This window comes from Patagioenas fasciata, chromosome 6, assembly GCF_037038585.1.
Source record: "Patagioenas fasciata isolate bPatFas1 chromosome 6, bPatFas1.hap1, whole genome shotgun sequence".
NCBI lineage: Eukaryota > Metazoa > Chordata > Aves > Columbiformes > Columbidae > Patagioenas > Patagioenas fasciata.
Genome location: NC_092525.1, coordinates 35,375,728 through 35,400,102, shown reverse-complemented (window position 1 = coordinate 35,400,102; position 24,375 = coordinate 35,375,728). Strand labels below are relative to the sequence as shown.

Sequence of the window (24,375 nt, the reverse complement as noted above, 5' to 3'; positions counted from 1 at the left end):
GCAGCCGGCAGGTGCCGTCACCCTCGGCTTTCGGAACGAGACACATCAGGTGGTGGCACTATCGTGTGTCTCCTTGCAGCTCAGGAGAATGGCCTTACAGATTAAGTTCCCCAACAGGTCATTAAAACCAAAACGATCTGCCTTCTAAAAGCTAGATGTATTCCTTAAATTGATGTGTTTGGTCGTTTCTTATTTCTTCAACCTTTGTCTTTCCCAGGCTTCTAGCGCTGTCTGAAGTTTCCTGGTGCATTCTTAAATACGCTGACTTCTCCTTTTAAAAAATTTAATTCAAGAGAAAATCTCCTAGAAATTATCTGTGTTTTCTTCAGTTTTGTGAGAGGAGTGGTTTGAAGTCTTTCTCATAAAATGTGAGATTATAAATATATTTCTAAAGTATGCGCTGCTACTAAGCTATGCAGGTCATTTTTGAATCAGCTTTGAAACTGATTTTAATGGGTGGCATTAAAGTTGTTCTAACTAAAGTTGCATAATGATAGCAGGATATTTTAGCTCAGGGTGCAGCACAAGATACGTTCTCAAAATTGTTACCTCCCAACTGAACTTCAGAGAGTTCTTATGAATTCTTACAGTGATATTTAGCTCCTGAGACAAAGCCATCCTAAACATTATAGGTTTTGAGTAGTAATTGTAATAATGCTAATACACATTTCAGTGATTAAATGTGTACTAATTAGCACAATGTGTTAGGGGATGGATAGTAATAATTGGTTGTCCCCTGCATCAGTCTCCATCCCCACCAGTTCCCCAGGACCTGATTCAGCAGGCGCTGCCTGACGCTTCTGCAAGTGATTGCAAATGTTTTTGACAAATGTTAATTGGGAAAGCACTAGAAGGCTGGATGCTTTGTAATCAAAAGAAAATTACAGCAGTTTCACAAGATGTCAGGCAAGCACTTGCAGAACAGATCTGGGGCTTTCAGTAGGTTTCGTAGTATCTGGCTGCGCCAGGAGTTCAGCGCGATTACAGACGGTGGTTGTGCCGCCAAGAGCGAGGCTGAACAGGAGACAGCCCCTGAGGAGGCACAGCTTTGCGCTTCGGCTTCAAAAGCAGATTGTCATGTTCAGAATTACACTCTACATACATGTGGAAATAAAAAGATAAATTCATATTTGAGACTCCTATATTATAACTGAACTATAATTGAAAAAGGATTTTGAAATAATTGTTACTGTTATCTGCCAAGCAACTGAAAGTCAATCTTATTCAAAATGCTAGCTTAAAACATCTTCTAAATGGCAGCTCTTTTTTTTTTTTGGTGGGTTTTGTTGGTTTTTGTTTGGTTTGGGTTTTTTTTTTGTATTTTATTTAATTTAGAGAAGATGCGTTGTCCAATGAGTCAAAGTTCGAGGGCCTAGCAGAACGAAAAAACAAAGAAAAAAAGCCACTTCATCCACTGAAGTTAATCCTAAAATTAGCTTCATTTATTTATCTGTTAGGATTTTAAAAATACTTGATATTAGCTCATTTATTCCCAGCACAAGGATCTGTGCTTTTATGTGCCTGTAAAGCACTGTGAGCACTAATGAAGATTTGGAAATAATTAACACTAACTGTTTCGGTAGCATTGCTGGCTTGCATCACTTCAGCCGTTGCTCAGTGTCTGTTTGGAGGTGATGAGCAGCAATTCCGGATTGTCTCCCCCCGGTTTTAACTGGCCTTGTCACAGAGCTGGGCTGTGTCCCGCGGTGCCCCTGGCCTGGGCAGCGCCATGACCGAGGCCCAGATAGAAGCAGTTTGGCCTAAGCCGATCCTAGTATTTCATACAAGATTAAACTCGGTATTTGCCACTGGCTTGAGCAGTTGTGTCTGTGTACCTGCTTTATCAAAAAAGGATGTCGAGGCCCAAACTGCTCAAACATGAGAACACCGCGCACGTGTTAGGCGCTGCTTCTGTTTGGAGCTAATCGGGCATGCTGCAGCTCTCTCAAGCAGAATGACTGCCGGGTACCGAGATGTTATCGTAATTATTTTCCTGGAAGGTGTGCAGTGGGTGACTTGAAGTTTTGGGGTGTGTTTTTTTTAAAAATGGTCTCGTTAGTTACAGCCCACTGGCTCTGTTGTTAAGGCTGGACTGCGTTGTTTGCGGCACGCTGTTTAAAATGATTCTGTCTATTGAGTTATTCCTTCTGCAAAAGTGATTAAGTAATCTTTAATTGCTTTGAGCGTGTTTGTTACGTAGTGATAACTCGCTAGTACTGCCTTTCAGCCCTTAGAAATACAACTATCAATTTTTATTATGGAAGGGATTATTTGGAGAATGTACTGAAACATCATACTGCTATGAGCTGGGAATGGGGGGGGTGAAAAATGGTCAAGTTATAGCTCAAACACCCAGAATAGCAATAAGAAAAGGGTAATATTAAGATAAAGGAATGGAGACACCAGAGTCCTGTTAAACTACATAAACAACATTTAAAGAACTGAGTTTTTTAGTCATTCTGAGGTCATTTACTTTATTATTGCTTTAATTTTCTCTGTGCAGTGCCTACCACAGCAGTGACAGTAACTTCTTCAGCAGAGCTATACAAAACCACAGTGTCAACCACTAGCACTACATCACAGAAAGGTCCCATAAGCACAACATTAGCTGGAGGAACAAAGGAAGGAAGCAGAGGACCCAAGCCACCGCCACCCGTTTCCACAACCAAAATCCCTCCTGTGACAAGTTTTTTCCCTTTGCCAGAGAGATTCTGTGAAGCGACTGAGGCCAGGGGGATTAGCTGGCCTCAGACACAAAGAGGAATGATGGTTGAACGCCCTTGCCCCAAAGGAACACGAGGTATTGCCTTTAAAAATGTATCTTAATTTCAAGCAGACATTTCAAAAGCAATGTGTTATTCTCTCACGGTGATTTTTTTTTAATTTCAAGCTGTCTGTCACACAGTTTGTTGTTAATTGGAGAATGAGGCATCTACAGGCAGTGGTTGGGTTTTCATCCACAAGTGCCATTGGAGCATAGCTGCAGAATCACCTTGCGCATGCGCTTTTGAGAATCCGGGTCAAATTTTAGGGCTTTGCTTGAGGACTGTTGTGAAAATGCTTACAGCTGCCTTTCTCATAACGAGCTCCTCTCTGGATGAGCTCCAGGAAAAATCAAGGGCTTTTTGTTTGTTTGCAGAAAACGTCTGGTATTTTTCACTGACTTTTTACTGCTGTTTGTAATCTACATTATTTCCTTACGTTTTTCTCAATTATTGTCAACTACTGCCATTAGCGGCATTCAGAACTTAGCGTTGCTTAGGAGCGCAACGTAGCTGATTTCCTGAATGTGCGCGGAAAAATGGTTTCCATTTCACTGTAGTTTTCTGCACCTATTGTAGGAACTGCCTCGTATCTCTGCGTGGTCTTAACGGGAACGTGGAACCCCAGAGGCCCTGATCTTAGCAACTGCACCTCACACTGGGTAAATCAGCTGGCTCAGAAGGTTGGTTGAAACCTTATAATCTGGTGTACACTGGTGATTAAGGATTTTAACTCTGAGCATTAATGGTTTGGTTTGTTGTAACCAGCTTTATTACTTTGTGCTTATTTAAAGCAGAAGGAATTGGCTGTACTTTGTGTACAAAGCATTGGCCGACAGTTAGGTTCATATGTATGTTTTGGTATGCTCTCCCTCTAAGTTAAGTTCTTATATTTAATCTATGCTTATGTGTTTTCATCACTATTTAAAGCAAAGTAGCTTTGCTGGTCTTCAAAAAACAAAAGCTGTGTTTGCTTAAAAAATGAAATATTATAAATCACACAGGATTGGTTCAGGAAAAATTATACTGTAATAAACAGATTTTTGTCTGAGAGCATTAATAACAGTATGATTAGAGCATAGAGCCACTTACTGTGTTTTCTCTCCCTACTGAGATTTACTAAGTTTATGAAAACTGGATAATTTGTTGTCAGTACCAGGCTACTTGACTTTCAAATGCCTCAAGCACTAGTATGAACAAATAGATTTCTTGCTGTCTGATAATGGCAGTAAAATAAAAGTGAGGATGCACAGAAGATCTAGCCCAAAAGTCTCGGTCTGATTTCTGGGTTTGATGGCTGTTAAGAACTGCTTTTGTGTGTCACGGATCTAAGAACCTTTAATCTTCTGAGATAAAGAGAACATTATTGGTCTCAATTAGTTGCAGATTTCAATGTATGTGCAAATGGTTATTTCACCACAACAAAGGTACATGGGGAATTGGAATTAAGAGCCGCAAGCAGAACAAGGGACCCTGCTGAGATAATATAAATTGTCATTTCAGATCAGAAGTGGAGAAAACGCTGCTAGTCTGGCCAATGAACTGGCTAAACACACCAAAGGACCCGTCTTTGCTGGCGATGTCAGTTCATCAGTGAGGCTGATGGAGCAGCTCGTGGACATTTTGGATGCTCAGCTGCAGGAACTACGGCCCAGTGAAAAAGACTCTGCTGGAAGGAGTTATAACAAGGTACACACCTCCCGTCACATCCTCCTGCTGGGATAACCATTGCCCTCGTGCTTTTATTTTTTTTTTCCTTTCAGAAATATTAATCTATACATTGTTCCTGCGTGCTTTTAGTTCTGGAATACACATGTAAGAGAAAGCAGCAGTAAATATACAGCAGAAAGTTGCAATTACCTTCTTTAGGGAATAGGATATAATTCACAATAGCTGACTGGTCCTAAAATACATAGCTGTGTCCCTTATTAAAATCTGGAATACGTTATAACTAGCGTGAGGGAAATGGGCATTAGCTCTCAGAAATTCTGTAACAAATCAACATGTTTATCCAGTGATCCTTTTAACCCTGAACATGTAATAAAATCAGTGGGACTCTGAATAGGTGCAGGGTTTTATTTTAATCTGGCTTCCTGCAGAATAATAGCACTTTCTTAGCCTTATAAACATGCCAGCATCACTTATAATTGATCTTTGTGAAAATGCACTAATATGCATATCTAAAACATGAATAAGTGTTTTCTCTGGAATGATGTTCAGAGAAACATTTCAGAGAAAACATATGTCTTTGTAGTTTAAATACAAATCATGGGTGTTATTACCATTCCTCTTTTCCTCAGAGGAAAAGCTGTATTTCTCAGCCGCTTTCTTTGCCTCAGCTTAGTCAACAAGATACAAACAGTTTTTCAGCCTTCTTCAGAGAAAGAGCTCCACACACTCCTGTTGTTTTCGCAATAGTTGTATTTACAATCCCTAGCTACCCTTAGAAGAGATTTCCCAGAGACAGTTCAAGTGCCCACACAGGGATTTCTGCCTTTAACCTTTTCACACAAATCCCACCTTTTAGTCAAGATATCTGGGCACCTGTATGAAGGTTGGGGAAAAACATTTCCTGTGTGATATATTTTTTATAGTCATCACTGAACAAAAACTAGATCAATGTCCAGCTTTAAGGTTCAAGTTCGGGATTTGAAACACCAGACTCATTTTTTTTTTTTTAATATTTCTGAAGCTTTCCAGAATGTGTCTAACTTCTGATTTTCTTTTTTCTTACTAAAAAGCTCCAAAAACGAGAGAAGACATGCAGGGCTTACCTTAAGGTATCTCTCCTGTGCTGTCACCCTGCTTTCTCCCTGCTTCAGCAACCTGCCACGCTTTATCATCTTGCTGCATGATCCTATGTATTTCAGTCTTTGATAAATGTCTATTGTGCCCCATATCAACTGTACAAATGTTGGCTTTGCACAGGTATAATGCTCAGAAAAAATAAAAAAAGATCAAAGTTTATACCTCTTTTACCTCAACTTGTTCAAAACTAAAAGAGCAGAAGTGGTTATTATCTGAATTGGAAGTAACATCTCTCATAGTACAGCTTTGGGTAGAGAAAAAAGCTGGCAATTTAAGAGAAATGAATTCAGATTGGTAGTATTTTATATCAAAGACTGCTTAGAGTTAATTTGCTTGCATGAAAAATGTACATTATATAGCCTGCTTTGTTCTTTGTGTATTCTTCTACCTAGTAAAATCACTCTTACGGTTTTAAGAGTTGTTACAAAGGCCAGATTCAGTGACTTCAGGATAAAATGTAAAGACAAACATTACTCTAATTTTACTAGTAAAATATCTGCCATGTATCCCATTAACCAGGCTGTATGGAGGGCATGTAAGACATTGCTACCCGATTTCCAGTTTCTTTCATCCGCTGTAGAAGGGTTTTCTATAGTGGCCATGCAACGCAACGGCACTAATGCCACCTCGCGCCTGGGAAGAAGAGAAAGAAGTCCTACAACAGAGCATGTCTGGCTCTGAAAAATTATATTGCACCTTTTTTCGATGTTTCTTTTAAAATACAGATTTTTGCTTGTACCCTCTGAGATAAAATGGTAAGGACGATTTTTGAAAAGAACTTTGAAATACTTTTCAACATAATAAAATAATTCAGACTCTTACTGAAGAGGCATTTCTCTGTAGAGCGTGCTTATCTTTGATCCTTCAGCCCAGGAGGGTGACGAGGAATGTCCAGTTACGCAAAAATTTGGCAAAAAGAGACAAAGATCTGGAGAGAAATTCACTTCTCAAATAATAACAATTTTCATAGTTTTTTATTAGAAAATATTTCTAATAGTAGAGGGAAATGCAGCAGGTACGGTTTGAGTAGACTGAGGTTAGTAAACATGAACATGAGAAGAGCAGTAATGGGGTTGCTCCAACAGCTACGTCACAGGGGCCGTGTGGTCCCCGCTTGCCTCTGACTGAGAGGAGAGGATGCCTTGACGTATTACTGGGCAGGTGATCATTTTCCACAGGAAAAACGCAGAGTTAGATTCTCCTGTAATAAATAAAAATAATTTCATATTAATGAATGCATACCATCAGCACTATATGGGGATACACAAGAAACCACAGCACAACCTTAATTTCCAACCGGTGTCATTTTCCGTAGGTCTCAAATGGGCTTCTCTGCTTAGATAAGACTAATAAACCTCTTGAAATTACAAATCAAAAGCTGACTTACACTATGCAAATGAAGCAAGTTCCCACTTTGTGACAGAGGATTCATTTGTACCTCAGATTAGAGGCTCCAATCTGTATTTCTTGGTGACTAATGAATCTGGCCTCTGCAGACCAATTTCTGTTCCACTCTAGTTAATGGCTGCAGCAGTATCAGTGCGAGCATTTTGACTATTCTGTCTCCCATTAGAGAAAGAAAAAAGGCTTTAATGCCACTTCGAGGTATCCTCCACCTGCCAGGAAGGTCGTGGTGGCTCACAATGCAGACAGAAAGAGGATATTAAAATGGATTAGGCTAATTAATCTTGCTCTGACAATAGCCTTGACCAACTTTTCCCATGCCTTTATTTGCGCAGTGTAGTATTCCAGACCAACATCTTTCTGTTTGTGCAATGTGTTCTGTTTTCATTCCCAGCGCTTTTAAATTGATCAAACAAATAATATATGTGCTTAATGACACATTATGAGTAGGTAAATGGGACAGAGTAAACAGGGTGTTTCAGCAATGCATGGCGTACTCAATGCACAGCATACTCAATGCACAGCTACATTATGCATTAATGTAAGAGCCTGCCTTCAATTGATTAACTGATTACTGTGATTGATTGGATTATTTTGTAAAAATAATGTAATCATGTTGCTGAATTCTTCTTCTTCCTTATTTACTGTTACTTTATGTGTGGCTTAATGAACCTTAAAACATGACGATAGAGTTGTTACAAGGGAGACTTTTTTAAATGGCACCTTTATTCAGTTTTACAGTTTTTTCTTCACTGATAACAGGGACAGTCAGTGGACATCTTGTTTGCTCTATTGATTTCCTTTTTTGACTGACCTTTGTGTAGGAACGGGAGTTAGTAATCTTTTTAAGTATCTATGAACAGGTACAGGAACAGGAGGGGGAGTGAGAGTGGCCCGGGCTAATTTATATCCACTGAGTCAGCTTCATTTCATGCCTCCTGTAATAAAGAAGGCAGTTTGTCATAGATAAGTAGTTTATAGTGCTATGGCAGCATGAGGTGGGCTAACTTTCCAGAAGACTATTATTATCAGTTTCGCCAAAACTGCAGAATGCCAGTTTTGGCATTTGTATTTTTAAATCAAAGTTACGCATTTTGACATTAAGAGTAAAGCTTCAGGCAAAACTTCTGGCATTTATTTTTACATTTTTCAGCACATTAATAAGACTGTCTTTATATCTGATGTGAGATGAGTCAAATCCGCATGTTTACCATTTAGAGACCACACAATGCTAGTGGCTAACTGCCTTTCTATTAATGCTAATCCAGTGAGAGGATGGAAAATATTTTTACACTGAGAACAGTTTTCTAGTGCCATTAAATCACAGTAAATCCTTCTGACAGTTAAGTATTATAATTGTCACCAGATAACGTTGGACGTTTTCCCCCGCTGCCTAGGGCAATCAGACCTAATGATAGTTTTCTAATGCATGCAGGCAATTGTGGATACAGTGGACAACCTGCTCAGGCCTGAAGCTCTGGAGTCCTGGAAGGACATGAATTCTTCAGAACAAGCCCATGCAGCCACAATGCTACTTGATACGTTAGAAGAAGGGGCTTTTGTCTTGGCTGATAATCTCTTAGAACCAACTAGAGTCTCAATGCCCACAGAAAATATCGGTAAGTCAATTTCTTTTCAAGCATTATTTAAAGTGCTCTGCATTGCTTTACACAAAATCAGGAAAAAATATTCTGCATAGCCACATACTCTTTGGGAGCTGAGCTGTGCAACAATTAGTGGAAAAGTAAACGTTACTAAGCAGGGGAGACATGCTTTTCTTGTTTAGTTCTTCAAAATTATCATTATTCTTCAGTGTCATTAATACAGTGTAAAATGGAAAGCAGTTGATGTTGCGAAGTTGATTTACCACTGAAAAATCATTAGCAGAACATATGGATATGAAGGGTGCTTAAATGGCAGAGTATGGATTTTTTTGAGGTAACTGCTTTCTGTAAAGCTGCAGAAATGCTTTCCTGTTACATGTAATCTGTTCCTAATGAATTTAAATTACTTTTTTGCAACGTACTCTGCCAGTTAAATATTTTAGGCACTCAGAACGTAGCCCAAATGTTTTTATTAAACATGACTGCCTTCAGGTAAAAATGTGTTCAGTGAACTACATCTCCCATAATGCAGAATAGCTATGCTCCAGAGACTGCAAAATTGCTGAAGATAGTTGCAGCACGATTTGGAATTTAAGTGGTGACAGAGAAATGAAGGGGTTTGGTATTAGATGCGCAAATATTGGTACACGGGATGTGTTAAAGCAAAAATCATCACTGTGCATAAAATTAAAATTCCTTCATCTTATTACAGAGATGAATCTAGTCTCAGCGAGGTACAAGGAAGCTGAAAGTCTGCTAATTTGAGGGGTACCGAGATGGAGACTTGGAATAGACTGCAGAAATGAGACTTTTCACGTTTCACTGTCTGCATATTTGTAACTGTAGAAGATGATTCTGCCTAGTTTTTAATTTGAATAGGAACATACTGGGAAAGGATGGTGAAAGGTGTTACAGTCCATTGTCAGAGTAACTGCACCAGTTGTTTCTGAAGGAATGTGGGCAGGATCACGTAAGATCTCTCTCAGGATATACAGGAGTGGTTCCTTGGAGCTCAGTAGACTGAACATCACTTCGTGTAATAAACAGTCTTGAAATCGTAGTAAGACATTCCTGATGCCGTGCGGGACTGGATTCCCAGCACTCACACATAGATGTGGCTTAGAGAAGGAGAAATCATTCCCTAATTTCATGCCTTTTGTCAGTCTGTAATTTAGACCTATAGGTAGACGAGTTTAATATAATGCCGATATTTGGCGATAAATGGACTGCTCTGACCTATATGATTTTACAGTAACCAAGAGAATCCAGCCTTGGATGTATTCCCATGAAAGCTTCCCAATATAAAATGTGTTATAAAATTAAAACTTAAGTAAGACTGAGTAGTATCTAAGTTTCCAATTTAAATATTTTTAACAGAACCAATAAAATGGTTTCCTATAAACCTTTTATACAGAATTCGATATAGGAAAAAAATAGAATTTTTAGATATGAATACTCATTTAGCTAAACACATGGCATGGGTATACTTAGGTATTTGCCGACTGTTTTAAAAACTCTTTAAATGAATACTTAAAGTTCCGAATTTGTTAGCAGAGGATACTGCCTAGACAGTAGGAGCTTCAAAATTGACATTCTCTGCAACATGTGTGTGGTGTTTTTAAGTGGATGTTTTGGGGGCAGAAATCAAAACAAGGTTTGTTATCATGTTATCACTGTTAAAATGCTGTCATTTTGGTAATGTGCACTAGGCTTAGTTAAAGACTGACTACAGATCCGTCTTATGGTGGCAGATGAGGCCAGCAGTGTGAGAAACTAAATAAAGAGTGGGGGGAAATACCGTCAGCTGGCATATTGCAGTCTGGCCAAGAGGCTTTCCCTGCATTCTCCTTTTTTAACACTTTTTTTTCTCTCTGATGTCTCAGTGTTGGATGTTGCAGTGCTCATTACTGAGGGCCAGGTGCAGGACTTGAAATTTCCTCAGGGCAGTAAAGGAGGCAACTCGATTCAGCTCTCGGCGAGCACCGTGAAACAGAACAGCAGGAACGGTGAGTCCTGGCCACGGAGCACTGAGCGCCATTAACTTGTATAAAACCTGCATTACCTCTCCTAGTTAAAATATCAAAACAAAACACAACAAAACCGCTCTGCAGCTTTTTATTGAAGATCGTGTGTACCTGGGTGTTTTTTCTTCAAATCCATAGCTTGAAAATGCCTCTCTGTTTACCGGTGCTTTATTCTTTACGGGTTGCTGTCTTTCTGTAGACCTCTGTGGCGTGATGCCGGGATTTTTTTTTTCTTTTGTAGGATTAGCAAAGCTGGTTTTCATCATTTACAAAAGTCTGGGGCGTTTTCTCAGTACTGAAAATGCAACCATAAAGCTGGGCAGCGACTTCGCTGGGCGGAATAGCACAATCGCCGTCAACTCCCATGTCATTGCGGCCTCTATCAACAAGGAGTCCAGCCGGGTGTACCTGACTGATCCTGTGCATTTTACGCTGGAGCACATTGATGTGAGTTATGCTAATGAATTAATGGGAAGGTCATAAAATCAGCAAGAGAGAAAAGCAATGCAGAAAAAGAACCTTTTTTCCATTTGAATTTTAAATGTTGGACTAGGTCAGAGACACAAGCTTGGTTAAGTCTATGAACATAAAATTAAATGAGCCTGGTTCAGTGATTATTAGAACTTAAGTGTATTCTTAATGAAAGCTAATTCAGTAATCAACATGAAAATGTAAATGACTAATTTGTTTCTAACTGAAAATTAACTGTTACCCCTAGTAGCAGGTCTGATGTAGCAAGTTTTAACGACACTTCAACTTTTTACATTCATTTTGGACCAACTTCTGGAAGCCTATACAAGTTGTTTAAATGCATGTATTCAGTGAAGAATAAAGTAGTATATCTTGGTTTGTTACACTTTAATTTTGTGCATATTTTCTTCATGGTAATTTATTTGATGTGTTTCTTTGCTCGTTAGTTTGGTCCTTTCTGTTTTCATGTCTCACATGGGGAAAGTACATAATCATTACCGTGACAGAGAAAATATGATTAGATTTTCCTCTCATTTTGCCTGTTTTTATAAATCTGTTTTGATTGTTTTTCATCAAAACAGATAGGCATTGAGGACTAAGCTTTTTCCTGATGTCTGTTCACATGACTTTGGCCTGACCAAAGGTGAGAATCCAAGGGAAAAAGAATATTTTCAAATTGTCAATTACAGGAAAAATATCTTTAGAATAAATTCGCAGTCCTAATTTTGCAGAAGGTAAAAACGGCTATAATGTACCATCAGTGCATAAAATCGTAAGATGGAAATTGTAATTGTTTAAAATTGGGTCTACAGTAATTGAGACCACACTTTAGAGTGTTTCGGACTATAAAGTCCCTTTTAAACTACATGTCTTCCTTGTATAACATAGTCCACAATTTTGCTGATGAAAAACTTTATTGTCCGAAACATGCAAAGTTTAATCTAAATTACGCTTTACACATATTAAACAATTGTTATTGCCATCTTAGTGTGTGAAATCCTCATTTTATGTTATCCTTTTATCTCCCAGCCTGACAATTATTTCAATGCAAATTGTTCCTTCTGGAACTACTCGGAGAGGACTATGATGGGATACTGGTCAACTCAAGGCTGCAAACTGGTTGACACAAATAAAACTCACACAACGTGTGCTTGCAGTCACTTAACCAACTTTGCAATTCTTATGGCTCATCGGGAAATTGTGGTAGGTAATGATATTTCTAGCCATTGACAGGGAACAAACTTGTAAAGATTTAGCTCTAATTTTTTTAGCAAGATCCAAAATGGCTGAAGTTTCTTAAGTATTTATAGCTTCTGTCCACTCTTTCCAAAGCATTTGGGTTCTGTAGCACTTTCCTTCCTCACCCATGAATTTACAAGCAAAATAACAGGAAAGAAAAACAAGGAAGGACAGGAGTTTTTTTCAAGACATATTTTAAAGGTGCTGACCAATCCTACAGCTGTTTTACGGACTTCCCCTCTGCACAGCTGGAGAGGATCCGCAGGGGCAGCTCTCCCTAGAGCAGGAAGGTCAAGGTGCTTCCGTACGGGTTGTTTAAATACCTCTCCATACTTCTAAATTCTGTTGTCTAGTTAAAGCATTTACTGGATGTCAGGGGGCCCAAACCATGCAGTATTTGCAAGGATACAAGACTTTTTATAAACTCATTGTATTCGGAAAGGTCGCTGAAAAGACAACCAAGATGACAAAGTGATTCTGTTGCAACTGAAGCAAGGAACCTTCTTTAGCTAAGCATGAGATTAGAGATGAAATTACACATGTAACGTATTCTGCATTTTGTCCTAATTGGTGTGTGAATTGTTGCTTTCATCTCCACTGTGGAGCTACAGGTCTGTAGGAACGAACACGTACTCTTCTAGGAAGTCCCAGGGAAAGCTCTCCTCTTCGTGTCAGAGCCCAGTGGCACTTCCAAAATGTTAAATAAATCTACTTGTTCTTGCCTAACAAGTTTACAGCAAATCATAAGAAAAGTAAAAATGCTATCTGCTATGGCATTTTTCTCTCAGACTTGCTCACGTTATACTTACCTTAATCTTGCTCTTCTGGGAAGCTGACCAAGACCGGGAAATTACTGAGTACATTTTGCCCATCTCATGTATTGAACAAGTAACGTTTCTTGATGCTACCTGTGAAAATAGGTTTTTGTTTATACTCATGAAGAGTCATATTAATTTTCTCCATTCTTGGTTATTTCTAGTACAAAGATGGAGTGCACGAATTGCTCCTCACTGTCATCACCTGGGTGGGAATTGTCATCTCTCTTGTTTGCCTGGCCATCTGCATCTTCACATTCTGTTTTTTCCGTGGCCTGCAAAGTGATCGTAACACTATTCACAAGAACCTTTGTATCAACCTATTCATTGCTGAGTTCATTTTCCTAATAGGCATCGATAAGACAGAGTACAAGGTAAGGTTTCTCTGTGTGTACTGATCTTGTTCTCTGAAATGACTGTTTGAAATGGATTTGAATTAAAACATGACAGCACTGCTAAGCTTTCAGCATTCTGACACAGCAAGGCTGACATAAAAGCTCAATGTTACAATAAGATAGATGTTCATAAATAGTATTTACACTCATCAGAAATACCACTGTGGCCTTAATTTCCCACTTACAGCAATGTTTTTCATTTTCAGTTGAGAAACATCAGCTATTAATGAAGCAGGTGGCTTAAACTTTTGAAAGAGGATATGAAATTAAGTGTTGACATACTAGGAACATACATATGTTCTCTCTAAATACTCATATGTCTCAACAGTTATTGATTACTTTCTTGAATATATCTATGTACAGAGCTTTATTTATATATTTACTCATTTTTGCACTGCACATTCATGCAGGTGTTTTGGAAATATTGGTGAAATTAATTCTGTCATTCAGAAGCGATTCATTGGGTTGAGATCTGTTAATTTGGTAGAATTTCATCCAGAATTCAGTCAAAGAAGAGGGAATTCAGATTATTTCTGTTACAACAGTGGAAACTTCCAAATTACAGCAGACAAAAATGGCTTGATGGCTGCTTCATAATTTTAAATAAGCAGTATTACACATCCAGGACCAACTGTTCATGCCTCAGATCATTTCATCTGTAAGCCCTAAAACCACATCAGTTTCAAAATTAAAGGGTTGCTTATAAGATCAAAAAGTCCACTCTATAATGGAAGATTAGGAGTGAGGGCACGATTTCCTTATCTTCATTCATAGTGTTCAGCAGAATTTACTTTCAGTGTATGTTTTCAGGTAGGGAAAATGCTCCTGTGTTTGAGAAAGATCTCTGGTAGAAGTATATGCTGTCCTCTTACACACTATTTAACTAGAGATGTAATTATGCGAAGATTTTGTGGTTTATATTTCCATCTTTCTTTTTCTTTGCAGATTGCATGTCCAATATTCGCAGGTCTCTTACACTTTTTCTTCCTGGCAGCCTTTGCCTGGATGTGTCTGGAAGGAGTGCAGCTTTATCTAATGTTAGTAGAAGTATTTGAAAGTGAATATTCTAGGAAGAAGTACTATTATGTTGCTGGCTACCTCTTCCCTGCTACAGTAGTTGGTGTCTCAGCAGCTATTGACTATAAGAGCTACGGAACAGAGAAAGCGTAAGTAATTGCAAGTGACCTGAGTGTTTTTCAAGTGAATAATTTTTTAAAGCCTATTAGCTGTCAGAGGGTCCCTGACAGACTAAAATACCATCTGAAAGCTTTATTGGTAAGAGAATGGCGACGCTGTGCACAAATTACAATAGAGTCTTTTGTAATTCTCTAGGTTCAGAGGATTTGTACTCTAGAGAGACCGATTCTAAATTATGGTCTTTCTTTTAACACAAAAGATTGACCTGAAACAAATTGAAAAAGTAAATAACTTTTTGGCCTCAAATGTATATTCAGTAAAAATTCTCAACCTAAAGTATCTGACAGGCCTAACCGCCCAGTTTTAAGCTAATGCTTCATTAGATCTCTTTGTTCCAGCTGCCCCTCTAGCTAACTCTTGTCCTGAATTATGACAGTACAATATTCCAGCCCATATGTTCCACTTTGATAATACTTTATCAGGCCGGTAGAGTAGGATTAAAATTAGCCACCGCCTTTTATTAACAAAAATAAAGATACATATATATACACAGAAAGTGACAGAAGGTAGACAGGAAACATTTCTGCGGATTTGAGTTACTGAAGGCGTGAATTTGCCTACCAATGGTGTTCACTTTGTCCTTTGATTAAATTAGTTACAGAATGGGAAGATACTGTTGACTACAAGAAAGCTGCTTGATTTTGCTACTGGTGAAAGACACATAAGAGCAATTCAGCAAGGAACTGGGCTATATGAAAAACAGATTGCCAAGTGAAGTCAACCCTAATAGGTTTACATGTCATTTAGTTTGGTATCATATATATTCTTTCTCTACTGTTCAGCTCCTAGTTAGGGCATTTTATTTGTGCCACACTGTTTTTCAGCAAAACACAGCATCAGAACATCTCTTGACTCCCATTCCTCAGCAGTAAGCATTTTGCACACGATACAGTTAAAAGCCGATTTTGAAGATTACATGGAAACCCTTTGAAAAATATTTACTGATGTTAGATTCATTAGCCCATGACAGCACCTGTGACCAGAACTTCTGATTGGTTTTTGTTTCTTCTTCTATGTTACCTATTCCTGACGGTATATTTTTCAAGTTCAATAGTGTTATTAAACAGTACTCATCAGAAGAGTTGCAGGTTAGGAAAAAATGTCCATGGACTAAGTGGTACTGTGCAATGTTTATCATTGTTTACTGACAAAATGTTAGCGTAGGAAGTATTTTTGCGTTTTCCATTTATTGGACTGAGGTGCTAATGCAATTGTTCACTTTTCGTTCTCTCTTTTCCATGATAGTTGCTGGCTCCATGTAGATAACTATTTTATCTGGAGTTTCATTGGACCTGTTACTTTTATTATTCTGGTAAGAACTTCGTTTTTCCTTTTAAGTTGCCTAACAGCAAAGTTAAAAAGATTGAATAACATCAGTCAATACCATCCTTTTATTCACAAGACATTTCATGAAAATGCTTATAAACAATTTGTAATGTGACCAGCAGTTATATAAATGTTTAGAAATCTTTAAAGAGTGCTGACCAAATGATTAATTGTCAAAGCTGTGGTGGCACTTTAGCGTAGCCATTTTTTCCTAATGGCTTGAACTCTGAAGGTCGTATTGACGTGTGTAGTAATATGAAAAATCAATGAAGTACTAAACACACGGGTTTTTTAAAGGAACCGTTATTATTGCTTTCAATTGAGTCACTATTATACACGTTCCAGAATTTAACTGCTAATTATCCAACATGATTATTTTAGAAGTGTTCTAAAGCATTGGATGATTAAGTAAATCTTATATCTCGTTACACTTACACAGTATTTGTATGTGTAGTTGCATAGGTGTATTTTTCCATGACTACTTCTGTGTGTATTTAAGTCACATGTAGCTTTTGTCAGACATACAAGTTCATCTTTTTTAGCATAAGAACTAGAATATTCTGTAACTAGTAGAAAGCGTATACCCGTTCTTGCAGTCAGTTGAGTAAAGTCTTTGTATGCATGCACACACACCCATCTGTGCAGCCACAGCTGCGTTGCCCCACTGTCCATTTAAGCTTGAATGTTGTGTTCACACATCAATTATCCATTCTCTGAGCACTTTCAGGTAAAGAGCACAGAGCTGTCTGACAACCCAGGGCAAAACCATCTCCCTGCTATTTCAGACTAATAATACCAACACTGCACAACATAGGAATTCGGAAGGAAAGCAAATGCAAGATGTGCATTTTGACTCACCGTATTTTGCTCTGCTAGTTCAGTGTCTTTAAAGCCTGGCTGTGCTTGGGAAATATTCTAGAAGGCTGGTGCACATAGACAGCTTTTGTCCTAACTGCTGAGAGTTTGGAATAATTTGAAATAATTTGTTTTCATGCTTTTGAAAAGCTAAATAGTTACCTGTTCTCCTACCTGTATGCAGTAGCGCAGTTGTGAGATGTTAAGAGAAGTTCAGTTACCTTGAATTTCCAAATTCAGGAATTGTATGTTGTCATTTTTCAACCTGAAGAACATGCATCAGGCATAATTTTGAAATTTCTGACTTTGATAGGTCCGCATGCTGGATGTACTATTTCAACACTTTTTGTAGCTTAGAGTTTACCTTACTTCACAATTTAAAAGTCAATTGATACTTTTTGATTATGCAACTTTCTATGGAAAATGTACCTGACCAATCTTTCTTAGGCACTTCATTCTTTCTTAGTATCTTCAATATCGAAATAAGCTCTCTGTTTGTATCAAAAACTATTATTTCAATCATTGAGCAGTCACTTCAGAAAGGATAGTTATGCAGTGTAGGAGTTGTTTTGAGTTCATTGACATATTTTGAAAGAAACAGGGGTAGATGCCAAAACTCATATATGTATAAGTTGAATTAGAAAAATCATAGTGGTTTTAAGAATAAATTATAAACCATAATAATTGTACAGTGTTTATTCTAAATACATTTAAATTAAATCAAGTCTCAGGATGATAGGGATTCTTTTTTAGTTAAACCCGCAGTTACAATTGAAAGATATATTTATTCCTTTCAACATGACAGACAATGTTTTTCAACACAAAGGTATTTCTTAGAGTTGTTGTAATCATTACTAGAAAATTGTTCTAAGTTTCATGCCACAATAGTGTAGTTACCACAAGTCTGATTGTGTGGTGATAACTTTGCTTTCTGTGTCTAGCTTTTTATTTTATTGTTACTGGGAGTATTTTGCCAAGTCACCTCTATTTCTCTCCCTTGCTTTAAAATAACATTTCACATGGGAAGCTTTGGGCATTGCTGACGGCTTTTTCACTTCCTCATAACCAGGTCAGAGTGAGAATAGAGGTGAAGGACATTTAATCATATTGACCATGTACAGACATAGTTCACTATTATTTACTGGCCATGACATTATTATCCTCCAGCAAATCATTTAGGCCGAGACGCAAAAGGCCTTTGGGAGTAGTATTCCCAACTTCAAAAATACGAAACAGCAGGTAGCAATCACAGCACAGTTCCTGGGGGTAATTCTTCTCTAGCAATTGCTTTGCCCTCTAATCGTCCCAACTGAGAACTCAAGAGAGACTGGAGAAGAAGTGTGAGAAGTGTAATGGCTGAAAAACAGTATGTTGTGTGCAGTGTAACTGAAGAAAGAGGAGCCATATTTGTAGTGTAGCTTACTTACTATCAGTAGCATGTGAGAATTTCACTTGGTAAGCTTTTAACATGTTAATATCACATCACCTTTGTGATTCTTAGTTTAACAGTAGTGTCAATGCACATAAATTATTTTTGACAATATTGCTTACTACTTTAACTTGCAATTTTTTTTCCTGACTTTTGCATTTGTATCTGTATACAGGTTTGCAAAAAATGAGAATGGGAAAGATAGGGGGGAAATACGAAGTTCCTCAGTATGTCTTATGAGGAACTTTCAAGTTCACTATTTCCATAGCCTGTCATGCCTTTGGGCACCAGGGTTATTATATCTATGAGAAAAGAGCATGTAAGTAATGAGCGGTGGGAAACCATTAGTATGCCTGAAATGGTTTAATGAAAGCTTGGATCATGATACGTCAGGAGCTGTTCTTATCATTTGGACAGCTCCATCTGCATCTTTAATAATTAATCCAGTTCAGTAAGAGTTCAGCGTGCACACTCATTTAGAAGCCTTCTTCAGAGAGCACCTCTCTTGCCGCCAGTCCCAGAGAGAAATGGGCTTCTGCATGGCTAAGAGCAAAGATCTGGAGATACAAGACCAGTTTTAGAGTTGCATTTGCCAGGTAACAAAAGCTCCGGGGAGTTCAAAAAGGGTCAGAACATGTGCAGTTCAGCTAGGTTACTTCAGAGTGGTGTTTCTGTTCTTCTGTCTTATCATATCCATGTCAGCACTGCAGGCTGTGTGGAATGAATTTTAAGCTGCTAAGCTCAGGCAGACGTGATTCAATTGAGCAGGTTGATGGCTACAAAACAAACAGTGCACTCCTGTAATCCGTGGTCAGAAAAGCTGGAGTGTTTTGACTTCCATGTAGATCCACGTTCATTCATATCCAAGGAATGGGTGATGTTGGTTTCACTTTAATTCAGCCAAACCCACTGGAGTGTGCTTCTCTCAGATGGAGCTGATATATTAGGCTACTCTTTAAGCTAAAAGTCCCAGGATGTCCTGTTTCATTAATGTAGGAAAGATAGTTTATTTTTTCACTCAGGCTGAGGCATCGCTTCACCCACGTCAGTGGATGTATGCATACAGATGTACACGTAATCTAGCTCTGTATGTGAAAATGGACTGTATTTGTAAGCTTATGCATATAAATAATATATGTATATTTTTCTGTAGTAAACACTTGATAAATGGTATTTATCTATTGCTCAACAGGGGTAAATTTATCATAATTACTGCAAAATCTAGCTGTATTTGGCTACTAATTCCTTGTACCTGCAACTAATTCCAGTCCATTAGTCTTCTGTGCAGGTTTTAACTTGAAAACACTCACTCCCTCTCTCAGTATTACATGAGTTTCAATACTACAGAGGTTTCAGGTGCCAGAAAGGCAAAATTCCTACTTACACTGTTTTTCAGGTCCAGTACCTTCTGATTTCCAGACCAGAAGCGGCCCTCTGTGTGTTGGCTATGAAAGAAGCAGGACCTTTGAGTGCCGCATTTGATTGTTACCATAAAAACCTCACTTTTTTTAAGTAGTTGCTTTTTGTTTTTTAATACATAACTGTTTATCCAATCACACTTGTCATCTTAAGAGATAAGTAGGAACTGGTATTTTTAAAAGTGCTCTGATTTTTTTTAAGTTAGATTTCTAAATTCAGAATATAGATGAAGCTAGTCCTCTATGTAATCCAATACCGTCTCTTCTAGCAGATTATATGTTTTAGAAATTACAGCAAAAACCTAATATAAACATGAATGAAATTCTATCAGTTCAAGTTTTTGCTTATTCTTACCAGCTAATGTTTTAAGAGATCTCACATTACAGCTCCACCTACTGTAACTATGTCTTTGGTCACTCTTGGTATCACAGCAGAATCTTCAAATCCAAACCAATGCCTGACCAGACTTTTAAATTCTTATTTTTAGCCTTGGAAAGACTGTCTGATTTTCAGAAGTGCAGCGTGAGAGATTTTACTGGCTTTATCAAGGGTATAATTTCGTGACTGTTTGAGATGTATACACTCTGGCTGTATGTGTGTTTACACAATATATTTATATTTTTATTATCGTTGAAGTAGAGTAGCACTGTGCAGGTGCAGATTCTGGTTCATCAGGGATGGATGCAGCCCAGTTGTTAAGCTGAGGCCCAGCCCTTTATGCTATATGAATTGATGAGAAAGTAAGTCATCATTGTCAGAGGCCCATTTTTTTCCCTCACCAGTTTGCTTTCAGAAGCCCACCTGGCCATTCATGTGGGCACTGAACATTTGTGGTGAACGTAAAGAAAGGTGTCCTGCTCAGACTGTCTGTCAGGCTTGAATCTACAGATTCATTTGCTTAGATGGGTAACAGTTCAGTCCTCACAGAGCAATCCAGATTGGGAGGGACTTCAGGAGATGCGCGGTCCAAGCTCCTGCTCAGAACAGGCTCAGCTCTGAGTTCAGACCAGGTTGCTCAGGACTGAAAAAGCCTTCCTTATACAACACTGGTACAAATGAATGCAAAAGCACCATGTGTTTTGTTCTCCCCCCCACGTATTTCTCGCCAAGAAAAGTAATTCAGCCATTCCTTCTGAAAACAATTATTCTCCTACAAGTTCCCTTTCCTCACTGCTAGCGTCTTGGGTAACAAAATGGCAGGATGCCCTGAAGTCTTTAACTCGTGAGTTCCTGCAGAACAATCCGTTTCTAGATGAAAAGCAGTAAGGGAGCCAAGAGCAACTCTACACAAAGGTTTGGTTACAGTATTTGTAAGTGGGCTAAGCAGGCTTTTGATAATGATATAATGTGTAACAGAGATGCCAGCATGTTTGAACAAGTGGCAAACCATGGTCTTTTGACTGCTGAAACTGGAAACTATGTAGTATTTCACAGCGATGGAGGAACAAGTATCATATGCTCTGTTGTCCAACTTACTTTGTCTTCAAAGTACCATATTTTGCCTTTTTTTTTTTCCTTCTATTTTTTTCTTGCAAGGACTTTTTCAGCTCCTGGGATACAACATTATTATTTCTGTGGGCTGTTTTGGGGGTTCTGTACCTACATTAGAATTAAAGTGTCTTATTAGAAACTCCTATGTACAGTTATTCCCCAGTCCAGCAAGGACATACATACATATGGAGCTGAGTATTTGCATAAAACCTGCTTAATGCACAGGAGCTTGGCTCATGCTCTGGGGTAGGGCTGTGTCTGCTTGCACGTCACCGAAGGAACCTCAGTATGTAAATACAAGCTTTTGTTTTTCCTATGTCAAACCAGCACTTCCATTGTACAAAGAATCAGAGGATAAAAACCTCTCGTTTCATAAGGCAGTCATTTATGGGCTAAGCCATGTCTATGAGTTTTTGATCCAAGAACGATGTTGCTAGTATAATACAGGATACTCCAGGGTAGCTACTTATGCAAGGATTAGCATCCAGCTGTGCTGTAAATACTTTCTGAACTGGATTCTGCACTCCCGGTTGCATAGGTTGCAGCCAAAGTTGGTTTACGTGTTAGGATTGGCCTTGGGGCATGTCTCTTAGCTCTTAATCTGTTTGTTTTCACAAAAAGTAAATCAAAGTTATATTTTTTCAAGCAGATTGGAGAGGTTTATCTTATATCAGCTACCAAAACGTGCAGGAAACTTTTTCAGATACAAAAGAAGAAAGTCTGCCTGCAAGGGCATGGAACTGAGCACCAGGTCCCACACCAGAGGGAGAAGCAGCTTGTTTTCTTACCCAAGGAACTCATGCAGTACAGAGGAAACCTAGATAAGATGAACAAAATTATCACAATGATATAATTAAGTGTTTCTCAACTGATTAGTCATTACCTATAAGAATCATAAAAAGTAATCCGCAGGGTCACGACATATTGACACTTCTGTTACATTTTTCAGCAGTGGAAATCGTGCTTAAACTGCACCACATACACACCTCCGCTTAAAGGTCAAGAATTTTCTGGCAGTTCTTGAAACACAGACAGAAATAAATTATAAAATCTTATTTTTGTTATTTGTATCACATAGACTTTTTTTGTATTAATCTCAAGATATAGTTGTAAAAATGTTTTACTTCGAATCAGGACTGTTGAGGTCAAAAGCTGCCATACGCTGTTCTGGTATTGAGAACTGCATTATAGTTCATACTGCCCATCCTGCTTTTGAGACAGCAGCAGCAGTGATAACGTGATTGCCCTATACTATGTCTTTATTAACAGACTGTGATCACAGTCTTCAAAATACTCTTTTCTAGATTGTTTAGACCTGTTCTTCATTGGGATTTGACTCACGTTTCTGACCATTGAGGCACAACTGTAGGAACACATCTGGTATGAGCTAGTATCCCAAATGTTACAAAAACTGTGAGGATTCTGAGTCTGCCTCAACTCAAAAGCTCCCCAAAATGAGATACTGGGCTTGATCATTCTCCATCAGTAACCAGTTGCAGATACGCACAAAAGATTGTAAGAATGGGGTTTTAATCTGTCTAATATATGTGTTATAAGGATGTCCAAGCATATGCTCCCATCTTCTCTTAGCTATTGGTTCAAGGATTTCTTGTGCACCATTTACTAGTAGATAAGGATATATGTCTTCTCCCTGAAAGGATGAGCTCTTACTGTTTTCAAACACAGTTTTATTTGAATTGTCTGCATGATATAGGACAGTACGTTCTAGTTACTCAAATTAACTATATCATAGAATATATATATATATAAAAAAAAATATATAGCACTTTTCAACTCAAATTCTGCAGGTATCCTTGTACTGGGCTTACCTATGCTATCACATGCTTTGAAAACGATAGGAGAAAGGCACCTGTATCTTTGGTATCTGTGATTCTGTTTCACAATAGGAAAACTCTGAAAAAAATTACCTTCAGTATCTTCCCCAGCTTTATCTCTATGGATTACACAAAAAGAAGGCGGCAGTGTACTGCTTTCCTTCCACAGAATCCAGACTGCAAAGGCAAAGAGGGCAGTATGAGGGTGCACCACCAGCACCTCTATGGCACTGCTAAGTTTGATGCATTTGCTACAACTTTGCTGACTTTTTTTTTCCCCTTCTCACAAATCCCACTGGGGTCTTGAAAACAGCTTAAATGTAACTGAAGAAGAAAAGAAATGCAGAGGCAAACACCATTCCAGAAGCAGGATGGGGTGATAAAAAGACAACTAGTCCAGTAGAGTAAAGGGGTAACCACCACAGACCTCGGAGCAAGTCATTGAGATGGGGAACAGGGCCGGAGGTGACAGGCGGAGGTGAATGGGAGCCAAGCACAACATGCTGGAAGACAGAGCTAAACTGACAGTGACAGGTGTTGGGCATGAGCTAAATATCGTGGTTCATGATGATGAGGTGAACTTGAAAAATTAAGTGAAGCAAGGACTTGTAACTTTTCCCCCCCCCTTGTCCGTGTTCGCAGTCATCTTGTACAGACTCTCTGATACAGTTACCCAGTTTCACTACGCACTTGAAAATAAACCACGGGGTTTTTGTTTAGTCTGTAACATCATCATTCAGCCTATTACTTGAAGTAGTTTAATTTCATTCTTATCTGTTTTGACAGCTGAATCTTATCTTCCTGGTGATCACATTGTGCAAAATGGTGAAGCATTCAAACACTTTGAAACCAGACTCTAGCAGGTTGGAAAACATTAAGTAAGTGCTTTGTGTTCAAGTATGAGAACTATGATTATTTTCTGATTGCTGAACTGATTGAAAGCTACTCTCCATTAGGAGCACATGCCATTGTCTCCCAGCAACTGCAGATGTCAATTAGAAGCAAACAGAGCCAATCCTGCTTTGGTCACATTGTTGCTGTAATGTCACAAACACTGGTCAAAATTAGATAATTTCAGCCTGGAACTAGTGCCAAGAAACTATTTCACGGAAACGCCACAGCACTGTCGTAATTTCATTTGCATTTAAAATGCAGTTCAAAAATGATGTTCCTGTTTGCATGGCTGATATGATTATATTAAGTTTGTTTTGTTAAATGACTTTTTGATTTAGGGATTCTGAGCAGTTTCTACTTGTAATCCTGTTCTCCCAAGAGAATTGACTCTATTATTATTGTTAACT

At 38.4% G+C, this 24,375-nt stretch overlaps 1 protein-coding gene across 18 annotated transcripts in view; it reads left to right on the top strand.

Moving 5' to 3' along the window:
- The window catches only part of ADGRL2 (adhesion G protein-coupled receptor L2), a 386,421-nt gene that overhangs the window by 349,272 nt on the left and 12,774 nt on the right, over positions 1 to 24,375 (top strand). For 13 of the 18 annotated variants that reach the window (XM_071810503.1, XM_071810505.1, XM_065841981.2 and 10 more), the window contains 12 exons: positions 2,504 to 2,800; positions 3,342 to 3,445; positions 4,266 to 4,451; positions 5,504 to 5,542; positions 8,410 to 8,593; positions 10,462 to 10,584; positions 10,844 to 11,049; positions 12,103 to 12,276; positions 13,292 to 13,501; positions 14,468 to 14,688; positions 15,965 to 16,031; positions 23,861 to 23,952. In XM_071810503.1, the coding sequence (XP_071666604.1) occupies positions 2,504 to 2,800; positions 3,342 to 3,445; positions 4,266 to 4,451; positions 5,504 to 5,542; positions 8,410 to 8,593; positions 10,462 to 10,584; positions 10,844 to 11,049; positions 12,103 to 12,276; positions 13,292 to 13,501; positions 14,468 to 14,688; positions 15,965 to 16,031; positions 23,861 to 23,952 (1,903 nt within the window). The remainder of the gene's footprint in view (positions 1 to 2,503; positions 2,801 to 3,341; positions 3,446 to 4,265; positions 4,452 to 5,503; positions 5,543 to 8,409; positions 8,594 to 10,461; positions 10,585 to 10,843; positions 11,050 to 12,102; positions 12,277 to 13,291; positions 13,502 to 14,467; positions 14,689 to 15,964; positions 16,032 to 23,860; positions 23,953 to 24,375) is intronic. The other 5 variants (XM_065841983.2, XM_065841980.2, XM_071810514.1 and 2 more) reach the window with 1 other exon arrangement.